Here is a 25,752-nt window from a genome sequence, read left to right on the forward strand (position 1 = left end):
CCAGAATGTGTAATGAGAGCATCAGATCTTGTGGAGAGACCAAAGCAAAGCAAGTAGAGAAAACAGTAGAAGTGTAGTGCTTTCCATATTAAAGATGAGCCTAAGAGATTAGTACCCTCTATCAGGGCTGCATTGAACACACTTGGCTTCCAGTGACTACGGCAATAGGTCTTTGTTATAGACTAAGAGTTTGTGTCACCCCAAAATTCATATGTTGAAAACTAATTCCCAATGCAATTGTATTTGGAGGTGGGGCCTTTGGGAAGTGATTAGGTCATAAGAGTGGAGCCCTCAAAAAGGGACTAGTGTGCCCTTAAAAGAAGGCCCCAGAGAGCTCCCTTGTCCCTTCTGCCATGGCTAAAAGTCAGCTGTCTATGAACCAAGAAATGGGCCCTTACCAGATACTAAATCTATGGGCACCCTGATCTTGTATTTCTCAGCCTCCAGGATTGTGACAAATAAATTTCTCTTGCTTGGAAGCCAAATAGTCTATGGTATTCTGTTATAGTAGTCCAAATGGACTAAGTCCCCTACATTAGAATAATAGACTGATAAAGTGAAAATTCATGTGCAAATAAATTACACATTAATTTGGATGTAGGGCCATGCATGGTCTAGTTAACTCTACCTTCCAGGAACTTCAGGGATGGAATTTAAGAGAAACTTGTACTGCTAAGTATTAGTTCACAAAGGAAAAAATTGAGTCATACATAAAAGGCATTAATCTGAAATAGAGAACTCCACAGGAGTTTCTGAGTACCATTGTGTGGTTTCTTTTGTTGACTCTAGTCAAGTCCACGTAGGATGAAGTAAGTCAGTAGAACAGCAGAGCTCTATCCCCACACCTGTGTAAATTAGCCTGGGGTACATTCCAGCAATCTAGACAGCCTACTGCTTGGATGGCACTTCCAGGAAGGCTGGCATGCCCCCCACAGGAAACAGAGCAGGATGTCAATAAAAATCATAACCGCATTCAACTAAAGGACATGATACATCAGCATATAAACAAAAAAAGTAATATTGCATTTACCAAATGTAAATACCTATGAAATCATAACTTCTTAATAAGTGTATGTTATGTTTTACTTATAAATTAAACAAGCAATAAGATAAAATGACACCGAGACATTAACATTACAGAGCAAACTTACCTATATAGAGAGAAGATTTGTGGGTGGGCACAGAATCATCAATAAAGGCTGTTCCTAGGGTATAAAGAGGAGTTCCTCCTGTTCCCAGCAATAGTTGTCCCAAAATAAAGACATACAAGTAGTAGAAAAGTGAAGAACTTGAAGCAGTACAGGTGGTTTTATTCTTTGCTGTTAAGCATGTATCTTTAGGGGAAAAAAAATTGTGAATTTATCAAAATTTTAGCTAATAATTTAAACATCTTACAAATTATACTTGCCTAACATAACCTTCCTTATTTCTTCCAATCACTTCACTTTGATTATACTTAAAATATTTAAAAATACATACATTATTAAAAACAATTTATGAAACATTACATCAAAATTTAGAAAATACAGAACAAAACTGAGAAACATTACTTAAGAACCAAAATTAACAAATTGTGTAAACACAAGTGAATTAAGTGGTGCCAGGGAAGGACAGTTTCCAAATTGAAGGGAAAAAAAACACTACACTTGATATTTTTACAAGTCATAAATACAGTATGACCACCGTATTGATTTTTTCTTTAAAAAGATTTTTTTTTTTGTTACCACTATATTGATTTTATCAATCAGCATCTTAAACACATTTGAAAAGTGTACTTAGACTATAGGATATTTTGGCCAAAACAGTAATTCTCGATATTCACTACATGAGACTCCCATGGTGGCACAGTGGTTAAGAATCTGCCTGCCAATGCAGGGGACACAGGTTCGAGCCCTGATCTGGGAAGATCCCACATGCCGCTGAGCAACAAAGCCCGTGCACCACAACTACTGAGCCTGCACTCTAGAGCCCGTGAGCCACAATTACTGAGCCCACGTGCCATAACTACTGAAGCCCGTGAGCCTAGAGCCCATGATCTGCAACAAGAGAAGCCACTGCAATGAGAAGCCTGTGCACCGCAACCAAGAATAGCCAACGCTCGCTGCAACTAGAGAAAGCCCGCGCACAGCAACAAAGACCCAACGCAGACAAAAATTAATTAATTTTTTAAAATATTCACTACAAAGCAGTAATATTTAGAAGTTATGTCCTTCTTTTTTACAGGTCAAATATTTTATTACATTTATATTTTGAAGCAATCTTTGGGTCCATAGGATGTTTTTTTGAATATTTTAAAAGGAAAAATTGTTATCTATTTTTTTCTTTTTTTCCTTTTATTGAAGTAGATTTACACTGTTGTGTTAGTTTCTGGTGTTTAGCAAAGTGACTCAGTTATACACATATATATATATATATATATTCTTTTTCATATTCTTTTCCATTATGGTTTATTACAGGATATTGAATGTATTTAGCTCCCTGTGCTATACAGTAGGACCTTTTTGTTTATCTATTTTTATATAGATTGTATCTGCTAATCCCAAACTCTTAATTTATCTCTCCCCCACCCGCTTTCCCTAAGGGGGGTAACCCTAGGTTTGTTTTCTATGTCTGTGAGTCTGTTTCTGTTTTATAAATAAGTTCATTTGTATTGTATTTTAGATTCCACATATAAATGATATCATACGGTACTCATCTTTCTCTCTCTGGCTTACTGCACTTACTATGGTAATCTCTAGGTCCATCCATGTTACTGCAAATGGCAGTATTTCATTATTTTTTATGGCTGAGTAGTATTCCATTTTATGTATTCAGTCTTCTTTATCCATTCATCCATCAATGTACATTTATGTTGCTTCCACGTCTTGGCTATTGTAAATGGTGCTGCTATTAACACTGGGGTACATGTATCTTTTCAAATTAGAGTTTTCTCTGAATATATGCCCATGAATGGGACTGCTAGATCATGTGGCAACTCTGTTTTTAGTTTTTTAAGGAAACTTCTTACTGTTTCCACAGTGGCTGCACCAATTTACATTCCCACCAACAGTGTAAGAGAGTTCCCTTTTCACCACACCCTCTCCAGCACTTGATATTTGTAGATTTTTTAATGATGGCCATTTTAACCAGTGTGAGGTGATACCTCATTGTAGTTTTGATTTGCATTTCTCTAATAATTAGTGATATTGAGCATCTTTTCATAAACCTATTGGCCATGTGTATGTCTTCTTTGGAGAAATGTGTATTTAGGTCTTCTGCCCATTTTCTGATTGGGTTGTTTTTTTTGTTATTGAGTTGTATGAGCTGTTCATATATTTTGGAAATTAAGCCCTTGTTGGTCACATCATTTGCAAATATTTTCTCGCAGTCTGTAGGTTGTCTTTTCGTCTTGTTTACGGTTTCCTTTGCTGTGCAAAAGCTTATAGGTTTGATTAGGTCCCATTTGTTTATTTCTGCTTTTATTTCTGTTGCCTTGGGAGACTGACCTAAGAAAACATTGTAACAATTTATGTTAGGGAATGTTTTGTCTATGTTCTCTTCTAGGAGTTTTATGGTGTCATGTTTCGTATTTAAGTCTTTAAGCCATTCTGAGTTTATTTTTGTGTATGGTGTGAGGGAGTGTTCTAACTTCATTTATTTATATGTGGCTGTCCAGCTTTCCCAACACCACTTGCCAAAGAGACTGTCTTTTTCCCATTGTATATTCTTGCCTCCTTTGTCAAAGATTAATTGACTTTAGGTGTGTGGGTTTTTTCCTGGGGTCTCCTTTCTGTTCCACTGATCCATGTCTGTTTTTGTGCCAATACAACACTGTTTTCATTACTGTAGCTTTGTAGTATTGTCTGAAGTCTGCGAGGGTTATGCCTCCAGCTTTGTTCTTTTTCCTCAGAATTGCTTTGACAATTCTGGGTCTTTCATGGTTCTGTATAAATTTTAGTATTATTTGTTCTAGTTCTGTGAAAAATGTCATGGGTAATTTGATAGGGATTGCATTAAATCTATAGACTGCTTTGTGTAATATGGCCACTTTAACAATATTAATTCTTCCAGTCCAAGAGCATGGGATATCTTTCCATTTCTTTAAATTATCTTCAGTTTTCTTTATCAATGTTTCATAGTTCTCAGCATATAAGTCTTTCACCTCCTTTGTTAGGTTTATTCCTAAGTATTATATATTTTTAATGCAATTTTAAAAGGGATTGTCTTTTTACTTTCCCTTTCTGATATTTTATTGTTAGTGTAAAGAAATGCAACAGATTTCTGTATGTTAAACTTGTATCCTGCTACCTTGCTGAATTCTTTTACCAGTTCTAGTGGTTTTTGTGTGGAGTCTTTAGGGTTTTCTATATATCATATCATGTCATCTGCATATAATGATAATTTTACCTCTTCCTTTCCAATTTAGATACCTGAGAAATAGTTATCTTTAGGATTTGATTAAAATCTTTTAAAAAAATCACATTCAGTGGCTTCCCTGGTGGCGCAGTGGTTGAGAGTCCACCTGCCAATGCAGGGGACACAGGTTTGTGCCCCGGTCCGCGAAGATCCCACATGCCGCGGAGCGGCTAGGCCTGTGAGCCATGGCTGCTAAGCCTGCGCGTCCGGAGCCTGTGCTCCACAACAGGAGAGGGCACAACAGTGAGAGGCCCGTGTACCGCAAAAAAAAAAAAAAAATCACATTCAAAGCCTGGGTATTAAAGTAAATCCATATTTCCTAAACTCATCATATAATATTAATGAACTAAGAGATTTGTTAAAAATATATTTCCAACCCTTTCCCTTTGAATCTGGTGTAGTATCCAGGAATTTTCATTTTAACAATGGCCTCAGCTAATTCTATTTTCATTTCCTTGATATCAGATCAAGATTTATTATTTCCTGATTGATGAGACATAGGCCCCTAAAGCACCAATCCTGAATATTCTTTAACTGGTTCACTGTCATCAAATTTTCAGATGCAAATTCTATGCATAAAAATATATATTTTAAATTTTGTATTTAAAATATACTCTATAATACTGTATATATTCATGTTATAAGAGGTTGATGGATATTTTGGCAGATAATTTATTTATATTTACAATTGGGCTAGGTCTGCATTATCTGTGATATTTCCCTGGTCATGTCAAACATTTGAATTATAATTCTTGGTTTCAATATTCACTTTCCTGGAGGTAGTAGATTAGACTAACAATCTCTTATTATTTGCTTTGTTATTTGCAAATTGTTCATTTTGCAAAACTGAACATACGTACATGCATTATTGGTTTACTATTTTCTCCTATTTCCTTTTTATAATAGGTAAATTGCCTTTAGGAAAATATCTTTCTGTAGTAATCTGGTAGACTTTTTGATTATAAGAGTATTCTGTGGGGTTTTGGTGTTTTTTTGTTTCTCCAAGAGGAAGTAATCAATGGGTTTCAACCTACTTGTTTAAATAAATTTTAAATAAAACAGAAGAATACCAAGAAAAAATCCAAGCTCTCCCTTACCTCTGCCTGCCTCTATTTATGCTCTCCCATGTCACTTAGATGAAGGCAATAACCCCTGTTAACAGTTCCTTCGATCATTTTTCAGACATTTTCTCACACATTCACATGTTTTATATCCATTTACATTTTTACATATGTATGATCATACGAAACATACTATCCTTATTTTCAACAACTTCCAGTTTTCACTTCTTATGTCCTAGAAATCCTTGATGTTGGAACTTAAAGCTGTATTTAAATTTCTTTGTTGGCACTGTTATAATATTCCACAGCATAAATGTGATTTATTTACCAAGTCCACAACTTCTATTTTTTTTTTAAGTTTGCTTGTATGCTTTCTTTTTAACATCTTTATTGGAGTATAATTGTTTTACAGTGTTGTGTTAGTTTCTGCTGTATAACAAAGTGAATCAGCTATATGCATACATATATCCCCATATCCCCTCCCTCTTGCATCTCCCTCCCAACTTCTATTTAATAATAATATAACATATATTATTAATATTATATTATACATACATTCAGGTCAAAACAATGTTGTGATGAATATTTTTAAAATTTATCTTGGCATATTTGTGCAAGCCTATCGTACGACAGGTTCCAAAAAGTGGAACTGCCGGGTCAACGTGTATAAATATTTATATTTGATTTGCCAAGTTGCCATAACAAAGAGTTATAAATATATGCATTCCCATTAGCAATGCAGCAACACTTTTGAAAAAATCTTCAGTGAACTTAAGCATTTTTCTGTATATTTATTGGCCACCTGCTTGTTTTTCTGTGAACTAACTTCTCAAATTTACTTCAGAGCTTCTGAGTTTGATATCTGACTTATAAAAGTCTTCCCTTTCTCCATGATTACATATAAAGTTATTTATGTTGGGTTTTATCCTAGCATTTTTACTACTTTATTTTTTAATTCATATGTAATATATTTTAGTGGGAAAAGACAGGGATTATAGCATTGTGTTGGATTAACCAAAGAGTACATATTTTGTTACATTTCCTATGTATGGGTTTATTTCTGGATAATCAGTTTCATGTCACTGATCTTTGCAGTCCCTCTCCACAGATCTGTTTTAAGTACTTCAGCTGTCTAAGGTTTGTGGGTATCAATATTTTAGCCTGGCTATATCCCATTTTACAGTACTACATGAAAGGCTGTAACAGTTAACAGATCTAATTTTATCATTTTTCCCAAATAAACAAGGCCTAAGATCTACTTATTAAAACTACTGTATCCAATATATTACTCTCTCTGCATTACTTCTGAATAATTTCCTTCTTTTACTTTTCCTAGAATTGATAAAAATTGATAATGAGATGTCAAGCCACAGAAAGGCATGGATGTATCTTAAATGTTTATTGCTAAGTGAAAGAATCCAGTCCACAAAGGATACATACTTTATAATTCCAAATATATGACAATCTGGAAAAGTAAAACCATAGAAATAGTTGCCAAGGGAAGAGGGGAGGGAGGGTTGAACAGATGAACCACCACAGGATTTTTTTTAGGGTAGTGAAACTCTTCTAATATGATGGTTTGATTGTGGATATACGACACTAGTCATATATTTGACTAGTATTTGCCAAAATACATTGAACTTTATAGTACAAAGAGTGAACTCTACACAAACTTTTAAAAATCATTTGAGGCCAAAAGTTTCCAGGAGGAAAGGCAGAATGTGACAAAAGGATCTAACTGTAATACAAATATATGAAACAACCTCACTAAGGAGAGTGGGGGTAAGGGTGCTGACCTAAGTAACTTTGGAATGAGTGGAGTCTGCAAGACTAAAGGCAAAAGTAACTATATATAATCACTGTATTCTAGATGATAAAGTTATTTCCCATTCCGTAATTAAAGAAACCAGGGCCCACTGGAGAAATAGCTGATTTTAGGACTGGAGCAGGAAATATATAGGATGAGCCTGCAGCACCTCAGAGTGCAAGAAAATAAGGAAAACAAACAAAAATATCTGCAATGATGGAGGTATGTCAAAGGTACACAGGAGCCAACCGAAAAAACTCCAGGTAGACAAAGCTGGAAGAATTTGAGCAACGAAATAAAGTTGCATTGGATTATAATCTAATGTAAAATATAAATCCATGCAGCCACACTGAAAAAAAATAATTGAATAAATAAATAAATGTGGGAGAAGAGACAAATGTCTAATGCAGAATAACTCCGAGTAATTTATGTAGATACTGCATCCTCAAAGAGATGGCACATAACACTCCATTTCTGAAATGTTGGGTGCACATAGTGACTTTCTTCCAAATCATATAGTATAGAAAGGAGGAAAAGAGTTACTTCACAATGGATTAACCTGAAAAATACTACCTGAGTCAGGTGATCAAGGTTTTCATCAAGAGTGATAAGTGATGTTGATAGCATGTACCCTTCATATGATGTGATGAAAATGGCATTTTGCCTGTGTGGTCCTCCCCCTGAAAATCCTATAAAGCCAGTCTAATCACAGGAAAAACATCAGACAAATCCCAGCTGAGGGACATTTTACAAAATATCTGACCAGCACTCCTCAAAACTTCTATGGTCATCAAAAAAAAAGAGAAAACTCTGAGAAATTATCACAGCCACAAAGAGCCAAAGGGAGATGACAACTAAATGTAATAAGGTATACTGGATCAGATCCTAAAATAGAAAAAGGAAACTAGGTAAAACTAAGTAGATCTACATAAAGTTTGGACTTCAGTTAACAAGTAGAAAATTTAATAAATGACGTACCAATATTAATTCATTAATCATAAGAAATGTAGCATACAAAGTAAGATGTTAATAATAGGGGAAAATGGTTGTGGTATATATGAAAACTATACTATCTTCACAATTTTTCTGTAAATCTAAAACTGTTCTAAAAAGGCAAGTTTATTAATATTTTTTAAAGTATAGAATAAAACAGCCAAGTACAGATAAAGGCTTAAACTTTCATAAAAATTAAAAATAAATAAATAAATAATATAAATACACAGCAGCAATTTTTATTAAGCAGATACTACCAGAAATGCAAAAATAGACATAAAAAGTTAAAACAGCAGACTAATTTTCATCTTTCCCAGTCCAAAACAGCAAATTGTTAAAAATAAGCAACAATAGAGCAGGCCTAAACAGTATAATTAGTACCACTGAATTTAGGGAAACATGTCAAATTCTACTCTCTTATAAAATTGTGTCTTCCATTTTTAGGTACCATGGACAATTCTAAAAAAACCTGACCAAATATTATGCAACAAAAATATCGGTATACAATCCAAAGAGTAAATAACAATAATACTCTATGACCAAAATGGAAAAAAAAAAAGCTAGATACTTTTAAGACAACAGAAAATGAAAAGGCCCTTCTATATGGAATTCAAAAAAATTAAAAAACTCTATTAAACTATTCTTTGATCAAAAAATTATAATTACAAAATCTCTCAGAAATGATACTAGAAACAAACCACATCGAAATTTATATGCTATAACTAAAGTGGTTCTTATAAGAAAACCATCTCATTGAAACAAAAAAAGACCCCCAAAAAAAGAAGTCAAAATAAAAAACATATAAAAATAAATTGCACATTAATGAGTTGCCCCCAGCACTAACACCACTGGCACTAGATGAGTTTATCATAGAATAGCGATGGAGAAGATAACACGCAAAAGAATATCTAGGAAAAAGAAATACTGAAAAAAGCAAGCAATTAAGAGGCATCTCTAATAAAAAGCAATAAAGAATTAACAAAGGGGGGACTTCCCTGGTGGTGCAGTGGTTTAGAATCCGCCTGCCAATGCAGGAGACCCGGGTTTGAGCCCTGGTCCAGGAAGATCCCACATGCCACAGAGCAACTAAGCCCATGTGCCACAACTACTGAGCCTGCGCTCTAGAGCCCATGAGCCACAACTACTGAAGCCCACACGCCTAGAGCCCGTGCTCCACAACAAGAGAAGCCACCACAATGAGAATCCTGCGCATCGCAAGGGAAGAGTAGCCCCCGCTCGCCACAACTAGAGAAAGCCCGTGTGCAGCAACGAAGACCCAATGAAGCCAAAAATAAATAACAAAATTAATTTATTTAAAAAAAAGAAAGAATTAACAAAGGAATAGAAATCTGATTAATAAAATGTAATAATAAAATTCACACAAAAATAAATCCTTTGAAATAATCAGTAAAATAAACCACTAGCTAACATAATGAGGAGGAATTACATAGATACAAATACATGAAAAAAGGAAATAAACTAAGAAGAGAAGAAATTTTTTAAAAATCACAAGAGACTACTTACAACAAATTACTAGCATATTAATTTGAAAATCTAAAATGGTTAATTACCAAGCCCAGATAGTTTCAGAGATGAATTTTACCAAAACTTTATATATTAAATAATAATCATGACAATAATAATAAATGATAAACTTAACACTACTTAATCTATTCCAGAACATAGAAACAAGATAAAAATTACCAAAATATTTTTACTGATTACAAATTGATAATAACATGTGAAAAAGATTAACAACACCGAAGAAAACCATAGACCAATCTCATACCTGAATATCAACGCAAAAAAATCATAAACAAAATATTAGCAACAAAATCCAACAACATATATGAAAAATACAGCATGTCTTTTTAAAGAAGCACATTAGGAAGTCTATTAAAATTTAACATATTAGATCTAATTAGAAAAATCAAATGATCAGTTTCATAGATTTCAAGTAGAAAACTGACAAACTGACAAATGTCAACATAAAATAGGAATAGACATTTCTTTAACATGATCAAACATATAAGTGTGTATACATACACATGTATGTATATGCACACATACAGACTGCTAAAATCAGGAGTAAGACAAGGATGTGCCCTAACTCTGCAACTTTTCATGTTGTATTGGAAGGAAAGAGAAAGGAACTAGAGGCCTATGAATTGGAAATCAAGAGGTAAAACAATTTCTATTTGCAGAAATTATAATTGTCTTTTTGGAACACTTAATTGGTTCCAGAACCAATGGAAAAACTACTAAAAACAATAAAGGAATTTAGTAAAGTAGTAAAACATAAAATTAATTTTGAAAGAGATAAAAAAAGAATATACAAAAAAATAAGTTAGCTTCACATGCATAAGTTAGATGACATGATGGTAGAAATACCAATGTATAGTAAGAAAGACCAACTAAATACACTTAGAAATAAATGTGAACATCCTATATGATGAATACTTGTCTACCTAGCATCATTGAGAAGCAAGCAAGGTGGGACAGAACAAGGAACAGTATGTCATAGACGCATGGTGCCAGAGAAAAATTCTAAATCTGAACAGCAATCTTTCTATGTGGGGAAGAAATAAAAGCTAAATAATTTATTCAGAAGGAACATCTGTCTCAACCAGAGAAAATCTCCACTTGTCCAGACAGAGTTCCAGTCCTTCTCCTGCATGCATACTATGTTATGCAGGACTCTACAATGGTCCCCAAGATTCCCCATCCTAATTCCTGGGACTGTGAATATGACAACATCACACCTATTTCTGTTACAGTGGCAAAAGGGATTCTGCAGAGTAAGTTCACCTTACTAATTAACTAACTTAAGTTACTAATCGGTTGATTTTGAATTAGTCAGAAAGGAGATTATCTGGCTGTGCTCAACAATCTAATCACATGAGCACTTTAAAAGCAGAAAGCTTTCTGTGGCTAGCAGAAGCAATGAGAGAAATTTAAAGCAAAGGGGCTCTGTGAACCTTTGCTGCCTTTGAAGATGGAATGTGGGGAGCTTCTAGGAGCTGACAGCAACCCCCACTGACAATCGTCAAGGAAATGGGGATCTCGGTTCAACAATTACAAGAAACTGATATTTCACAACAGTTTAATAAGCTTGGAAAAGAATTCTCTAGAGCCTCAAATGAGAATGCAGCCAGCTGACACCCTGAGTTTGAGACTCTAAGCAGAGAACCCAGAGCTGTGCCAGACTCTTGAACTATGGAGTGTGTAAGATAACATATTTGTGCTTTTTCAAGTTGGTAAGTTTGCGTAATATGCTATGCAGCAAAAGAAAGTTAATACAAACATCTTACAAAAAGCTGGCCAAGGAATAATTCACTTCATTCAAAGGTAAATAATAACCGAAGAAGAAAAGCAAATGCATAGCAGAACAATTACCATATTGCCATCCTTTAAAGTGATAGGAACAATTGCTTCCTAAAATCAAAAGGTGAAAACAGGGATTTAATAAACTCATGAATGTGGTGAGATAAGGGATTTTAAAAAAAGGAAAAAAAATGGGCTGAAAGAACTCTGGAAAAACGTTCCCAAACAGAAATAAAAGTCACATTGCAATGGACAAGAGAGACTAGAGACTGTGAGAATTACAAGGACAGACAGAAAAGGTTTGAGAAATACAAACAAAATTAAATGAACAAAACCTAAGACTTAAAAGATCAGAGAGAAAATTATAGAAATGATATTCAGACAAAGAAAATAAACATGCATAATCAATCAGAATAGAATATATATATATATATTCAGAGGTAAAACTTAATAAATGAAGACTGATCTATAATTTTAAAAGGCATAGAAAAACCCTGGAAATTTTGATGCAGAACTTTCAACACTAAAAGTCACTGAATTTTAAAGATGAAGAAAGACTTCTTTGAACAGTCAGGAAAAAAGATAGTCACTTAGGCAGAGGAAAAAAAAACAAAACCCTTAGCTGGCATCAGACTTTTTAAAAGCAACATTAATCCCATAAAGGCAGTAAAGGAATGGCAAAAAAAATCAGTGAAAGATAATATGACTCAGAAATTTTACACTCAGCCACACTCTTATCCAAATATAAAGGCAAAAGACAAATATTTAACATATTTAAAATCTCATGGAATTAACTTTCCTTTAAAATCAAAAAACAAACCAAAAAAACACTTACTAGAGGGTACATTTCAGCTTACCACGAAATAGTCAGAGATGCATCATGGGGACCTAAAGAAGACTATTCATCCTTAGTAATATTAAGTAATTTATTAAATTGTGTCTGCTACAATACAGCTTTACAAGATAGATAGATTTACCCCCTATGTGAATTCTGAGGTATTATTGCTTAAGGAAACTATCTGAACCTCAAATTTCAACTTCTAACGTGAAATCAAAAAATTTCTGACAAAATACTTAACGCTAAATTAAAGGCATGTGATTTGACAATACACCACAAGAGGGAGCTTCTATGTTGTTTATGAACACAGAGGAGTGTTGCCAATAAAATTAAGGCTTAGAATTTTACTTAATGAACAAACCAGTGTCTAGTCCTGCCCAGTAACATGTGCAGGAACTAAAGGCAAAAAGGCAAAACGGCAAAAGAAAATCCATATACCAGAATAGTTAGAAGTTAAATATCAAGCTCAGTGCAGCCCTCACCCTCACCTAGAGGTCCACAGCCTGCTCCCCGCCAAGCATTTACCTTCAACACCTATAAGTTTAAAGAGACCACCTTTTCCTCTGGCCCATCTTGCTGCCAGGGGCAGGGAAGGATGTTGCAGTCTTGAGATGGTATTCCACTCCCCTAGCCACACTTTTCTGACAGTATTTCCAGGAGGTGCCCGTGCCTCCTGAGAAGCACTGTTTTCTGGGGAACCCGGTCTGCCTAATTACCTGCATCAGGTACTTTGAGGTGGCTAACTTTAATGAAAAGCAACCTCTCTTTCTCTCTTCCCAGGAAGTGACTGTAATTTTCTCCCCCTGGCTCCACTTCCCATATTCAACCCCCAGCCCTGAAAAGGGAGAAGGAGCTGCTGCTTTTCTTTAAACTTGACCATCCCCAAGTCTATGTAGCAGCTTCTGGACTGGAGATGGTAGCTCATCCCTACCTCCCTCTCCTATAACCTCTGTTCACTTATCCTATGTACCAATCTTGCAAAAATCTTTCTCACAAAACTTTAAGAGAAGAACAAATTATCTTTGAGTTTCAGTGTCTGTGATATGGGTCCCTCTAAGCACAGGGCTCAGGGCAAGACCCTTCTTGTCCGGACCTAAGGGCAGGCAGCTGGTGGCAGCTTTGAGAAAGAGGGGGGAAAAAATACTCTTCTTGAAGGTGGGGAGCAACACTCAGAAGTCCAGACTTCCCTTGCCTGAGACAACTGATACAGGAACAGGAGATAGGCCAGGTGGCAGCAGGGAATTCTTGGGCTGCTTTGGTTCATAAAAATAGATAGAGTGGGTGGGAAGAGGCAACACAAGGAATCTCACAGACAATTTAGGACTCTATATTTATGGGTACTAAAAAGTTGAGAGAGCCTTTGCCTGTGCAGCTAACCCACCTGGGATGCTGACCTGATCACTCACCTCCCATGGGAACCTAACTCAACCAATAAAGTGATTTTTCAAAAAAAAACCTATCATGGCATCCATACAAAGATGTTGTAAGAAAAAAGACCAACATACTTTCATTAAAATTAAGATTAGGACACAGACCACAGAAATATTTTCATGGAGCAGGTGAAAAATGTGAACACATCATAATGGCAAAGCAGAAATGAAATAACTTAGAAAAGAAGTGGTGAGAGGAAGAGGATATGAAGCTTGCACTGGTAGAACTCAGAGAAAAAAGTAAAAGGGAAAAACTAAAATCTCATAGAAAGGAAGATAAAATTGAAAGGGGTACAAGGGTGAACAAATTGAGAAAACACAGTAACAGGCACGTAATACAGAAATTAGAAAAGTGAGTAAAATGAATGATAAAGAAAAAAAGCAGAGGAAATGCTAAGGATATAAGGTGGCCAAAGATCATACATACACATAACTGAAGTATCTGAGGAAAAAAAAAAAACTAACATCATGGAACAAAATACTCAGATATGTAGCTTAAGAAAATGTCCCTAAAATGTTAATATGCATGTAAATCTATATACTTCAATCTGCATAACTGGGTGCCAGGGAAACATGACATCAACAGTCATCACCAAGATAGACCTTAAACTGGACTTTGAGGAGACTCCAAATTTCATAGACATATGGACTCTTGAGAATATTCTTGGTAGAAAATATGAGCAGTATATTATATATCCAGTGTGACAAGCACTTCTAAATGATTTCAGAATACACAGGTGAAAAAGGCTGCTGAGAACTTAAATGATATAAGAATGGATAAGAAATTCCCTAAAAGGCAATGATCAAATTACGAATGTAAAAAAGAGAAACAGTGAAGTCACAAAAATGAATAACACCTTGTGCCAAATAACATATTAATCTTTAACTACAATTAAATCTATCCTATTTTACTCACATTGTATTGTTCCAGAGGAAAAAAACTATAAGCTTTCACATACACTTCCTAGCCTAATCTTTACAACTTTCTGCAATCATTTTACCAGTGAAGAAACTGAAGCCCCAAATCACATGCTATGCATAGTCAGATTTTGCAACACAGCCTAATAATCTGATTCCTATTCTTCTGATCCTCCAATATATACTCCATGATCTTTGAGCTATAATTTAATGAGCTGAACCATTATCTAAAGAGGTACAAAGGAAGATTTCCCCAAGTATAATTTATAGAACCCTAGGCTTCTGAGAATTTCCATAAACAAAAGGATGCTTTGGTCAAATTAGTTTGGGAAACACTCTATTATAGCACTTCTCCTCTTAGATTAATAAGCATGCATTTATATGTAATATGATAAAGTTTTATACATTATTTATTGTATATTCAAGTTGCTTTTTTTCTCCATTGATGTCTAACAGCTCACAGAACTAGTGTTCCATAAAACACACTTTGAAAAATACTGGTTTGAAGTATGACAAAGGTGTCAAGTAAAACAAAACATTCCTAGATTATTAAAAAATTTAAATGTAACCCCTGTATAGACAGACGTAAATCTTAACGGGTTAGTGTTATCAATGATTGCTTAATGATTCATAGTGCCAAGATTCTGCTTCCCACCTTTTCTATTACTACCCATCTCCTTTGGAGTGAACATATACTGTCACAGATGTAGAAACTGTGAGGATGGCTCCAAATCTCAATTTTGAACGTCCAATGTCTTATGTTCTAGCGTTATATTTCTAATGCCAAATTTCTACCTCAAAATCTAAAACAAAATTCACAATCTTCACCATAAAACCAATTTCTCTACCTGATTTTCCCATATGTGTTCATAACATCCATTTTCTAGTCATCAAGTTTAAAACACAAAAAGCATTCAATAATATATTCCTTGTCTATAATGACCATATCATATGCTTTTCCTACTGATATCATACCCATTGTTCAAGTCTAGCTAAAACTCCACTTCCTATTAAAAGCTCTCACCTGAGTTGTCCAAGGGAAACCCTTTCTTCATTTACTTTTTTCAGTCAGTGACAATAAGCCTGTATGACTCACTAGGTTCTTGATAACCATACCTTATTTTTACCTTATCCTCATTTATGTTAATAGCAATCATAATAGTAGTAATACTTATGGGGTGCTTATCTTATACAAGGTCCTTCACTGGCATACATTATCTTCTCTAATCCCCAGAAAAACTCCTATGAAAGAGATACTATTATTTTCCTCATTAACGATGAGTAAAGTCAGGATTGGATTAACTTCAAAATCTCTAAGATTTAAGAGCCTATGTATTTTAAGAGATTCATCTCATGGTTAACGGTGACAAAGTAAAATTAATCAGTTACTTAAATAATTTGGGATGTAAATTCAAAATATTTCTGTAAGAGCTTCTGACTATCAAGATAGACAAAAACTTTTGATATAAGATCTAACAGTCAACCTCCTTATGGTCTCTAAAATACAAACTCCTGACCTACCAGGCTATTAACCCATTAAAAGATATTAAAACCAGAATCCAACATCATGAATATAATAGGAATGACCACAAATGCATAAAAAAATTTTAACATTAGAAAATTCTATGTATAATCATATACCAAGAAATTTGAAAATCTCTTAAAATAAAAATATTGACTATAAATGATATAAAATTTGAATGAAGATATGATTCTGGAATAAATTGAAATGGGAATCAAAAGTGTACCTCAAAATCAACATATCCAAAATGGTTTTTCTGGAGAACTTACATCAAAGCTCCATCAAAAAAATCAATCCTTGTGTGTTATTTAAATTGTTCCAATATAGAGAAGAAAATAAAAAGTTTCCCAATTTGTTATGAAGTATTAGCACAATTTCACTTCAAAACAGCTGTCATGGGCTTCCCTGGTGGCGCAGTGGTTGAGACTCCGCCTGCCGATGCAGAGGACACAGATTCGTGCCCCAGTCCGGGAAGATCCCACATGCCGCGGAGCGGCTGGGCCCGCGAGCCATGGCCGCTGAGCCTGCGCGTCCGGAGCCTGTGCTCCGCAACGGAAGAGACAGCAACAGTGAGAGGCCCGTGTACCGCAAAAAAAAATAAAAATAGTAAAAATAAAAACAAACAAAAACAGCAGTCATTTGTAAGGAAGAACTTACTTAAATCAAAATATTTGTTAAAATACTCAAGTTAGAATATGTGTATGGATATTTTTACGTATTAGTTAAGGTTGCAGTAGGACACAGACAAAAGAGATAACTGAAGCAAATTTAAAAGTTTTGTATGGATGTGGATTGTTTTATGGGTGGATTTTTTACAAAGGCAGAGTTAAGGGAACAAACAGTGGGTGCTACTAGGCAGTTACCGAAACCCTGCAGCAACGTGGCCTTAGGTTGAGACACACAGCAACTCCCACACTAGGTCTTGTGGGGAGCACACCAGGGAAATAAGCACAAGAACCTCCTTCCCCACATGCAAACTCCCACTGGCTGAACCCAGCTAGAAGCCGGAAGGCAAAAGTGCACGGCAATATAGTCCGTGAGGCTTATTCTAATAAAGCAGTAAGACAACTGACAAGCTTGATAATGCTCCTGTCTGTAATCACTTCTTTTTCTATCATCCAGATCATGTTTCCTTTACCTCCTGCCTATCCCTTAGCTGGTGAGGGATTTTACAAAGTTCTTACAAGTCTTCAGCTGTTCTGTCTCTATTGGATTGCCACAGTTTTCCTTTCAACAAGTACTATTGGGTTGGGGATATTAAGAGGCACAGGAGTGAATTCCCTCAGTCCAAAATACGCTCCTCCTTGCCTCTGTTAGAAACAACCCAATTTCCCCTTCGTAATGAGGATCCATCACTTCTGTCAGTTCAGTGACCATCTTCTCTTCCTGTTGATTATTGTATGAAGACCAAGGCAGGAAACAAAAATTCTGTAGGTGGATTTTTAGGTACAGTAGCAAGAGGCTCCAATCCATTGCCACGCCCTAGTTCACTACCCTGTGTATGCTGGCTATGGAGGACCCAGCAACGCAGAATGGTTTCTGCCTTATTTAATGCATATACCATATTCTGTAGAGAAGGAAATCTTATTCTGTAAGTTATAACACAACAGACACTATTCTACCGAGTCAGCGGCTTCTGGGTGTTGAGGTACATAGTAATAAGACACACAAGTGAATTTCATGAGCAGAAGTTTCTTACCATAATTCTGCTGCAAATGAATTTCTTCATCAGAAGTGATGCTGTATAGGTTATAATAATGAATAAGGCATTTTGTAAGTCAAACAACATTGAGTGTTGGTAGAAGTATTGCAGGCAGTGAAAATAAATTCATATTTAGAATATTTACTTGTCTTGGGAGGACAAATTGCAACCAGGATATATATTTTTTCATTGCCCTGGGGTATAGTGGTTGCCCTAGGGAATGTTACCAAATCACTGCTCTCAGGACTAACCCCTGCAATTGGTAAACTGAGCAACCAATCTGCAGTACAGGTAGTTAGACCAGCCATTATGAGGGAAAGGGCATTTTTGGAACCCATGTTTAGCTTCCTTTTATGCTATATGGCCATTTTTTTATATGGGACAATTCCACAAGCACCACAGTGGCTGGGGAAAAACACCGATTGACACTCACTGTACAGACCATCTTTTCTTCCTGATTGAGAGCCTCTTCTACAAAGGATGCCCTCAAGTGAGTATTAACATGTGGGAAAAATAGCTTTACATTCTAGGCCCATGCCCAGAAGCATACTACAGATCTCTTGGCTGGAACTCCTCGTACCTTGTAAACAACTTTCATTTTTGTTTTCTTCCAAGCTTCTGACTGGCCAGCTTATCTATTAGTGTTGTGCATGAATCAATATAAATCTGTACCTCAAGCCTTCCCTTCTGTCAAGAGAATTTCCACTGACCATTGCCTTTTAGGGACATGCCTGACTGGGGTTTTTCTTCAAAATGTTCATCTTTGGTGGGTGCCAGCAAAAACCCACTGTGAGCCAGGCTACACCTCTTCCTCCTCTAACTCTGTGAGATCCTTTTAATAAGGACATCTCGGTTTTTGTAGTAAGACCATGCTAACTTCTGCCTATAATAACCTTTCTCTATTGAAAAAGAAGGAAGTGAAAGTCAATAAAAACAAGCAGGATAGTAGTATGAGATACCTGCCTATATAGTTATTTGTGCCTTCCAAATCTGCCTGCATCTACCAACAATGAGATGTCTAATTTTCACATGTCTAATTTTATGATTTGTTACAGTAGATAACATACACTTCATGATGGGGAGTCCAGGTTGAACGGTGTTCATAATCCTGTTTACCAGCATTAAGGAGCAAACCAATAGCTGCTTTTCAAAAGGAGAACAGTTAGGCAGAAAAGCTTGGTCTTACTACAGAAACCCAGGGGTCCTCACTGGGATTTCCCTATTGGAGACTTGCCCGAGGCCTCCTACATCTTCCCTGTCTGCCATAAACACTGTCATAAACACTGTCCATACCTGCTGTAAGAACTTTATCTTGTTCCAGAACTCAGAAAGCCTTTGAGCAGCAAAGGTTAATTAAAACAGCCTGTGGAGTAGATAAAACCAAGGCTATGGCCCCACTCCCTGTTAATGCCATTGAATGGATTAAGGTGGCCCCAAGCAAATACTTTTAATTGGAAAATATGGCTCAAGGAAAAGTACCTAAGGGTATGACTCTCCCATTAGTCTGATAAGCTTAATTAAGTTCAGAGAGACAGGAGGTTAAGACAAGATATAATGCAAAACTAAGTGTGTGGTTATTGGCACATATATCTGAATCAATTAGTTTTTGAAACATCTGCACTATCAGATGAACCATTAGCCTCTTCTAGGAGAGATTATGACAGAATGAGTGTTAAAATGTCCCTTAGTTCCCAAATTTCTACAGGCAAGAAACAGGCTGATACAGTTTCTAAGCATCTAAGTAATATATTCTCCATTTGCCCTCTTTAAATATAGCCAAGGATAATTTAAAAAAAAGACCAACAGAGAACAATGAACTATGAAGCCCCTCCCAAGAAGCAAAGGAGAGTTTACTCAAGGAACAAGCATGACAGCTTCCCAGTGGGATTTCAGGATTTCTCTGAATCAGTGACTCCTGTGTATTTTCCCCTTTCCAACCGGTAATGATTATTGTGACAAATACATTAGTTATACATTTCTGTTTTTAAAAGGAGTAAACAGAGAATGTTATTTGGAAATATAAAGAGAGTCAAATCAACTCAAAATGTATCACAGGTTTAAATGGAAAATGATAAACTTCTTGAAGAAAAGAAATAGAAACTCTTTGGGATCTAGGACTAGGTAAAGAATTCTTAGACTCGACAACAAAAGGAAAAAAGTGATAAACTGAACCTCACTCAAATTAAAATCATTTGCTCTGTGAAAAACCCTGTTACGAGGTTGAAAAGGACCAGCTACAGACGAGATGAAAATATCTTCAAACCATCTATCTGACAAAGATCTAGTACTTAGAATACATAAGTAACTTTCAAAACTCAACAGTAAAAGGTAAACAATATAGTTAGAACATGGGCAAAAAACATGAAAAGATATTACATCAAGGACAAACAGATGGCAAATGAGCACAAGCAAAGATTCTCAACACCATTAGCCATTAGGGAAATGCAGATTAAAAGCATAATAAGATTTTACTACAACCTATCAAAATGGCTAAAACAAAAAATAATGACAGCACCAAATGCTGGCAAGGGTGCAGATAAACTGGATCATTCATACATTGCTGACGGGAATATAAATTGGCACACTCTGGAAAACAGTAGTTTCTCAATAAACTAAGTAGAGAACTATCATATGACCCATTGGTTCTACTCCTAGGCATCCATCCCAGAGAACTAAAAAGTATGTTCGCACAAAAATCTGTACACAAATGTTCATAACTTTATTTGTAATAACCAAAAAACTGGGATCAACCCAAATGGCCTTTAGCAGGTGAATGGTTGAACAAACTATGGTAAACCCATACCATGGAATACTTACTAGTTAGCAATAAAAAGGAATGAGCAACTGATAAATTCAACCCTGATGAGTCTTCACAGAATTATTCTGAATGAAAAAGCCAACTCCAAAATGTTAAATACTGTATAACTCCCAAAATATAGTAAAATCTTGAAACAGAAAAATGTTATCATGAGATGACTTATAATGGAAAACTTTTAAAATGTAAATATTTATGAGAATCATTAAAATATAGAATGGAATGCTATGCAAGAATAAGAATGCTCACATGCTGCAAACTATGAAAAATATTATACTAACTCTACAAGAAATAGGCACAATAAAAATATTAAGACAATCTCAAAGTTGTTCTCCTTGAGAAAAGAATAATAATGAATTGGGTTTTTTTCTCTTTGTACTTCTTAGTATTACCCAAATTGTCTGCAATGACCAGTAGAACTTTTCTAATCAGAAAAATAAAATGTATTAATAAAAATCACAACAAAGGAGGGTTGATTAAACATATTATCTATAAAATGAAATAAAATAAAAACAAATATTCTGCAGTTTTGTCTTTTTTAATATTTACAATATCCAATATATACTCTAAGTTAAAAAAAAGTAGATATCCATAAGTTCAAAATCTTGTTTCTTTAAAAATGTGCATTTGAACGTATATGTGAAAATGTGATGTAAAGATGTATGAATATGTATAAAGGTTAGTAAGAGGGTGTGAGAATGTGTGTGCATGAGTGTGTGTTAATGACTATGTAATGTAAAAGTGTAATTATGCATAACTATTTGTGAATACATGTGTGAATGTGTGTATATATTAAAAAGGCTGAACAATACTGATAGTGTTATCTAGGCTCTGTTATAAACAAATTTTATTTCCTTACTTTTTTATTCCATATATTCCATTTTTTTCCCTTCTATTCCATTTTTGTTTGTATTTTTCTATCTTCTGATTGGCTTGCAAAGGGACATATCATGTTTAAAATTAGGAAAAAAAATTAAAAATATTTAGAAAGAGTCAACTTGGCTATCTAAAAGGCAATATTTAATATGTCATATTAAATGACATATTAGCTCCATATTAATCTGAGCTACAGCAAATAAATTTATTTTCTTATCTCATAAAAAGAATACAATCTTGGAAACATAGCTAATTAAAACCTTTTCTAATATATTACTTTGAAAGTGTTTAGCCAGACTTTTGGGATATGTCAATATCAAGTGGCACCTAAAAAAAAAGTATGTATCATATTGAAAGATTTTTAGTTGTTCATATTATCTTGTAACTATCATTGACAATAAGTAAACAAACCAAGAAAGGCAGTTTTTTTACATTAATATAGCTGTTACTTAATTATCATGAACATCATTTTTATTCATTGCTACTATTTAATGAGCACTTACTCACACCAGGCACCGCCTTATCACTATTTGTGTATAATTTCCTATGAAGTAGCAGTTACTATCCCCATCATGATTTACAGTTGAAGAAACTTGTCCAGGGTCACAAAGCTCTATCATACAGTGCTTGAGCAAAAATTTTAACTGTTTTGTCTGATCTTAATATCCCTGCTATATTGCTGCATACTTTCACTCAATGTGATGTGCTAACAGCATTAAAATAAAAGAGAAAAAATACATTAAAACACACGTTGGTTATTTGTGCATTTTTAAGAACAGTGACTAAGAAAAAAGAATTTCCTCATTTCTTTCTTACCACAAACCACATTTTTACCAACCTTTCTGATGTAAGCAAAAAGCATTACTTAATCATTACCTCCCATACATTATACCTGGTTAGACACAACTTTGCCTATGGTCCGCTTGAATGTCCTACCAGAGCATTTCTTTTTATTTCATACATGAAGACAAATAAGGGTAATCACTACTAACAGTCTATGAAAAAATAACTCTGACATTTTATCACCACTTTAGAAGTACAGTAGATACATAGTGAAATCAATATTTTATCAAGTAATTAAGATGAAAACCAAAAATAGAATATCACTGCATTTTGCTTCTATTTCTGAATATGCTTCTCATTTTAGCTTCCTTTTTCATACTGCAAATTTTTCAGATCCAAAATCTTACCCGTAAAGATCATCTATGGCAAATAATTTTTGCCTCTGATAACTTACAATTCTTCCCAAGTCAGTGGCCAAAAGAAAATTCTTTATGGAATATGTTTATTCCATAAAGCCAAGTTTATGGAAAATGTGAACAGAGAATCCCAGATCGCCTTTATCTGCCATTACCTACTCTTACTGCCTTCTACAGAAGGACAATTCATCAGACTCCTAATATGCCTCCGTTGAAGGGATCCAATCGTTCATTTATATATTTGACAACTCAACAAACATTTCTCAGGTACCTACTATCTATCACACGCTGTTCTAGGTGCTGGCCATAAGGAAGTTTCTAAATTCAACAAGGGCTTCCAAATCACATACTTAGACATAAGACAGCATAGAGCAGATTTTTCCAAAGCCTGTTCACTGAAACACTAATCTGGAGGAGAAAATGTAAAGTGAGTAGTTGAAGCAGGGTAAAAGGGACAAGCATATCAATGGAGTTCCAGAACTATACATTTCATATTCCCTAACTAAAGAGGCACACAATGCATTCACTTTTACAGTGATGCAATGGAGACGCCTCTTTAACTTTCACCTTTTCCCAAACTCATTGAACTACGGAACCCGTGTTTAACATACTCTTTTTTTTTATTAGTAATTTATATTGGAGTATAGTTGCTTTACAATGTTGTGTTAGCCTCCACTGCACAACAAAATGAATCAGCCGTACACATACAGATATCCCCTCCCTTTTGTACTTCCCTTCCATTTAGGTCACCACAGTGCATTAGGTAGAGTTCCCTGTACTATACAGTATGTTCCCATCATTTGTCTACTTTATACATAGCATCAATAATGTATATGTGTCAATCCCAGTCTCCCAATTCCTCCCTCCCCACTCCTTTCCCCCTTGGTATCCATACATTTGTTCTGTATGTCTATGTCTCTATTTCTGCTTTGCAAATAAGATGATCTATACCATTTTTTCTAGATTCCACACATATGCATTATCATACGATATTTGCTTTTCTCTTTCTGACTTACTTCACTCTGTATGACACTCTCTAGGTCCACCCATGTCTCTACAAATGACCCAAGTTCATTCCTTTCTATGGCTGAGTAATATTCCATTGTATATCTTAATACCTTCAGAAACTCTGCTCGGCAAATCATATTTTGAGAAATGTTGGGATGTTACTTTCTCTTGTTCAAGGCCACTCATTTTAAAATTTATACCTATCTGCAAATTATAACTGCGGGCAGAACAGAGTTTGTGCTAACATCTCATTGACACATACTTTCGTACTTATTTTTCTCAGTGAGTTTCCTCTATTTCAAAAGTTAGGTCATTTGAATTTCAACAAAACTGGCTACATTAAGGTATGTAGTATTTCATGATGGTTGTGAAACTCCTATTTTAAAGGAAAATATAAAGCAATAATCCTGAAATGAAAAGAAACCTTTTTCTCTATGCCCACAATTGACTTTACAAAATAAGTAAACACTAAACTGGACACATATTTCCCAGATGCCAAGCAAAATTAAAGCATCCTGTGTTGAACTGGTGGTTGAAAAACTCTAAGATTCTTGGCCCTATGTATTCTCCAATCTAGGCAAGCATTCCATATTAAAAAAAAAACAAACAAAAAAACCTTAAGAATACAAGACAAAGACAAAACAGTAACTAAAAATTAAGTCTGACTTTGAGTCCCACTCTAATCATTTTCCTAGTTCAACATTTTTAGGTAGTCAGCCTGTGTAACCATAGTCTTTTAATGCAGAATTCTCCTTGAAATACCATTTCTAAAATATTAGAAATTTAGTGATGAAGCAAAAGGGAAGTGTTGAGAGTTACATTCTTTTGAGAGAAAGGGATGGAAAAGAGAAACAAGAAAATAATATAACTTAGGAAAATTTATCCAATATTGGTCAATAAAAAAAAAGAGCTTTACTGGATTTAGTAATTACTTCTCTACAATTCCTAAGTATTGCTATTTACTAATGGCCCCTGTCACAAAGTTTCAAAGAGAAAAAAATATTATTTTGTTTACCAACATTAAATTAACTCATCCAAAGGAAATTAAAAAGTGCTTGAATGAAAACAAAATGTTATGTGGTAAAGATTTATTTATTTATTACATTTTTAAAAATATTTAAAAGTTATATTAAAATATGATGTGTTATGTTAATGGTCTATTAAAATATATCAAACGTGAGTGGCAAATATGATTTACTTGAAAATGTTTTATGACATTATTCTATCTTCAGGTTAACACATACCAAAATTAGCCCTTAGAAGCATTTTTCTTCGTTAAATTTAATTCTTCCTTTTTCGTGTTTGTCCGATAACAAGCAAAACTTCTCTTTGATAAATGTTATCTCCATTCAAAGATAGATAATCACCTCTAAACCTTATGTGTCCATTAAAACTTCCCTTAAGAAAATACTTTCCCAAACCTACTTAAATTTATTTTTTATAGAACAATAGAAAATTCAAGCTGATTCCAAACACATTTTTCTACCTTTTTGCTAACTCTTAACCTCCTTCTGTGTAATTCTCACACCTGTGGAAATTATACAAGCTTATCATATTTCATATTTTGTTTTCTTCTACTTACAAACTATATTACATTACTTTAATATCCTCTTACAGAGATTATTTCATCCAAACTGAGCCTGAGTTTGGTTTACCTCAAGTTCAAAAAAACAACAGCAACAAAAAAAGCACACAAGGGAATATGTTAATTCTCTCAATGTCAGTTTCAAATTAAATTACATGTATGATTTCAATTAATAATATTATTTCTTAATATTATACTCTTTAGGTTATTTATGTAATGTTACCTAAGAAGATTATACATTTCCTTGCTTCTAATTTATTTACACAAAGCTTTCAACTA

General features: G+C 34.6%; 1 protein-coding gene across 1 annotated transcript in view; it reads right to left on the bottom strand.

Annotated features, from left to right (window-relative positions):
• The window catches only part of SLCO4C1 (solute carrier organic anion transporter family member 4C1), a 61,888-nt gene that overhangs the window by 26,440 nt on the left and 9,696 nt on the right, over nt 1-25,752 (bottom strand). Inside the window, exon 3 of the mRNA XM_019940755.3 lies at nt 1,152-1,334. Coding sequence (XP_019796314.1) covers nt 1,152-1,334 — 183 coding nt within the window. The remainder of the gene's footprint in view (nt 1-1,151; nt 1,335-25,752) is intronic.

Source organism: Tursiops truncatus, chromosome 3, assembly GCF_011762595.2.
Source record: "Tursiops truncatus isolate mTurTru1 chromosome 3, mTurTru1.mat.Y, whole genome shotgun sequence".
NCBI lineage: Eukaryota > Metazoa > Chordata > Mammalia > Artiodactyla > Delphinidae > Tursiops > Tursiops truncatus.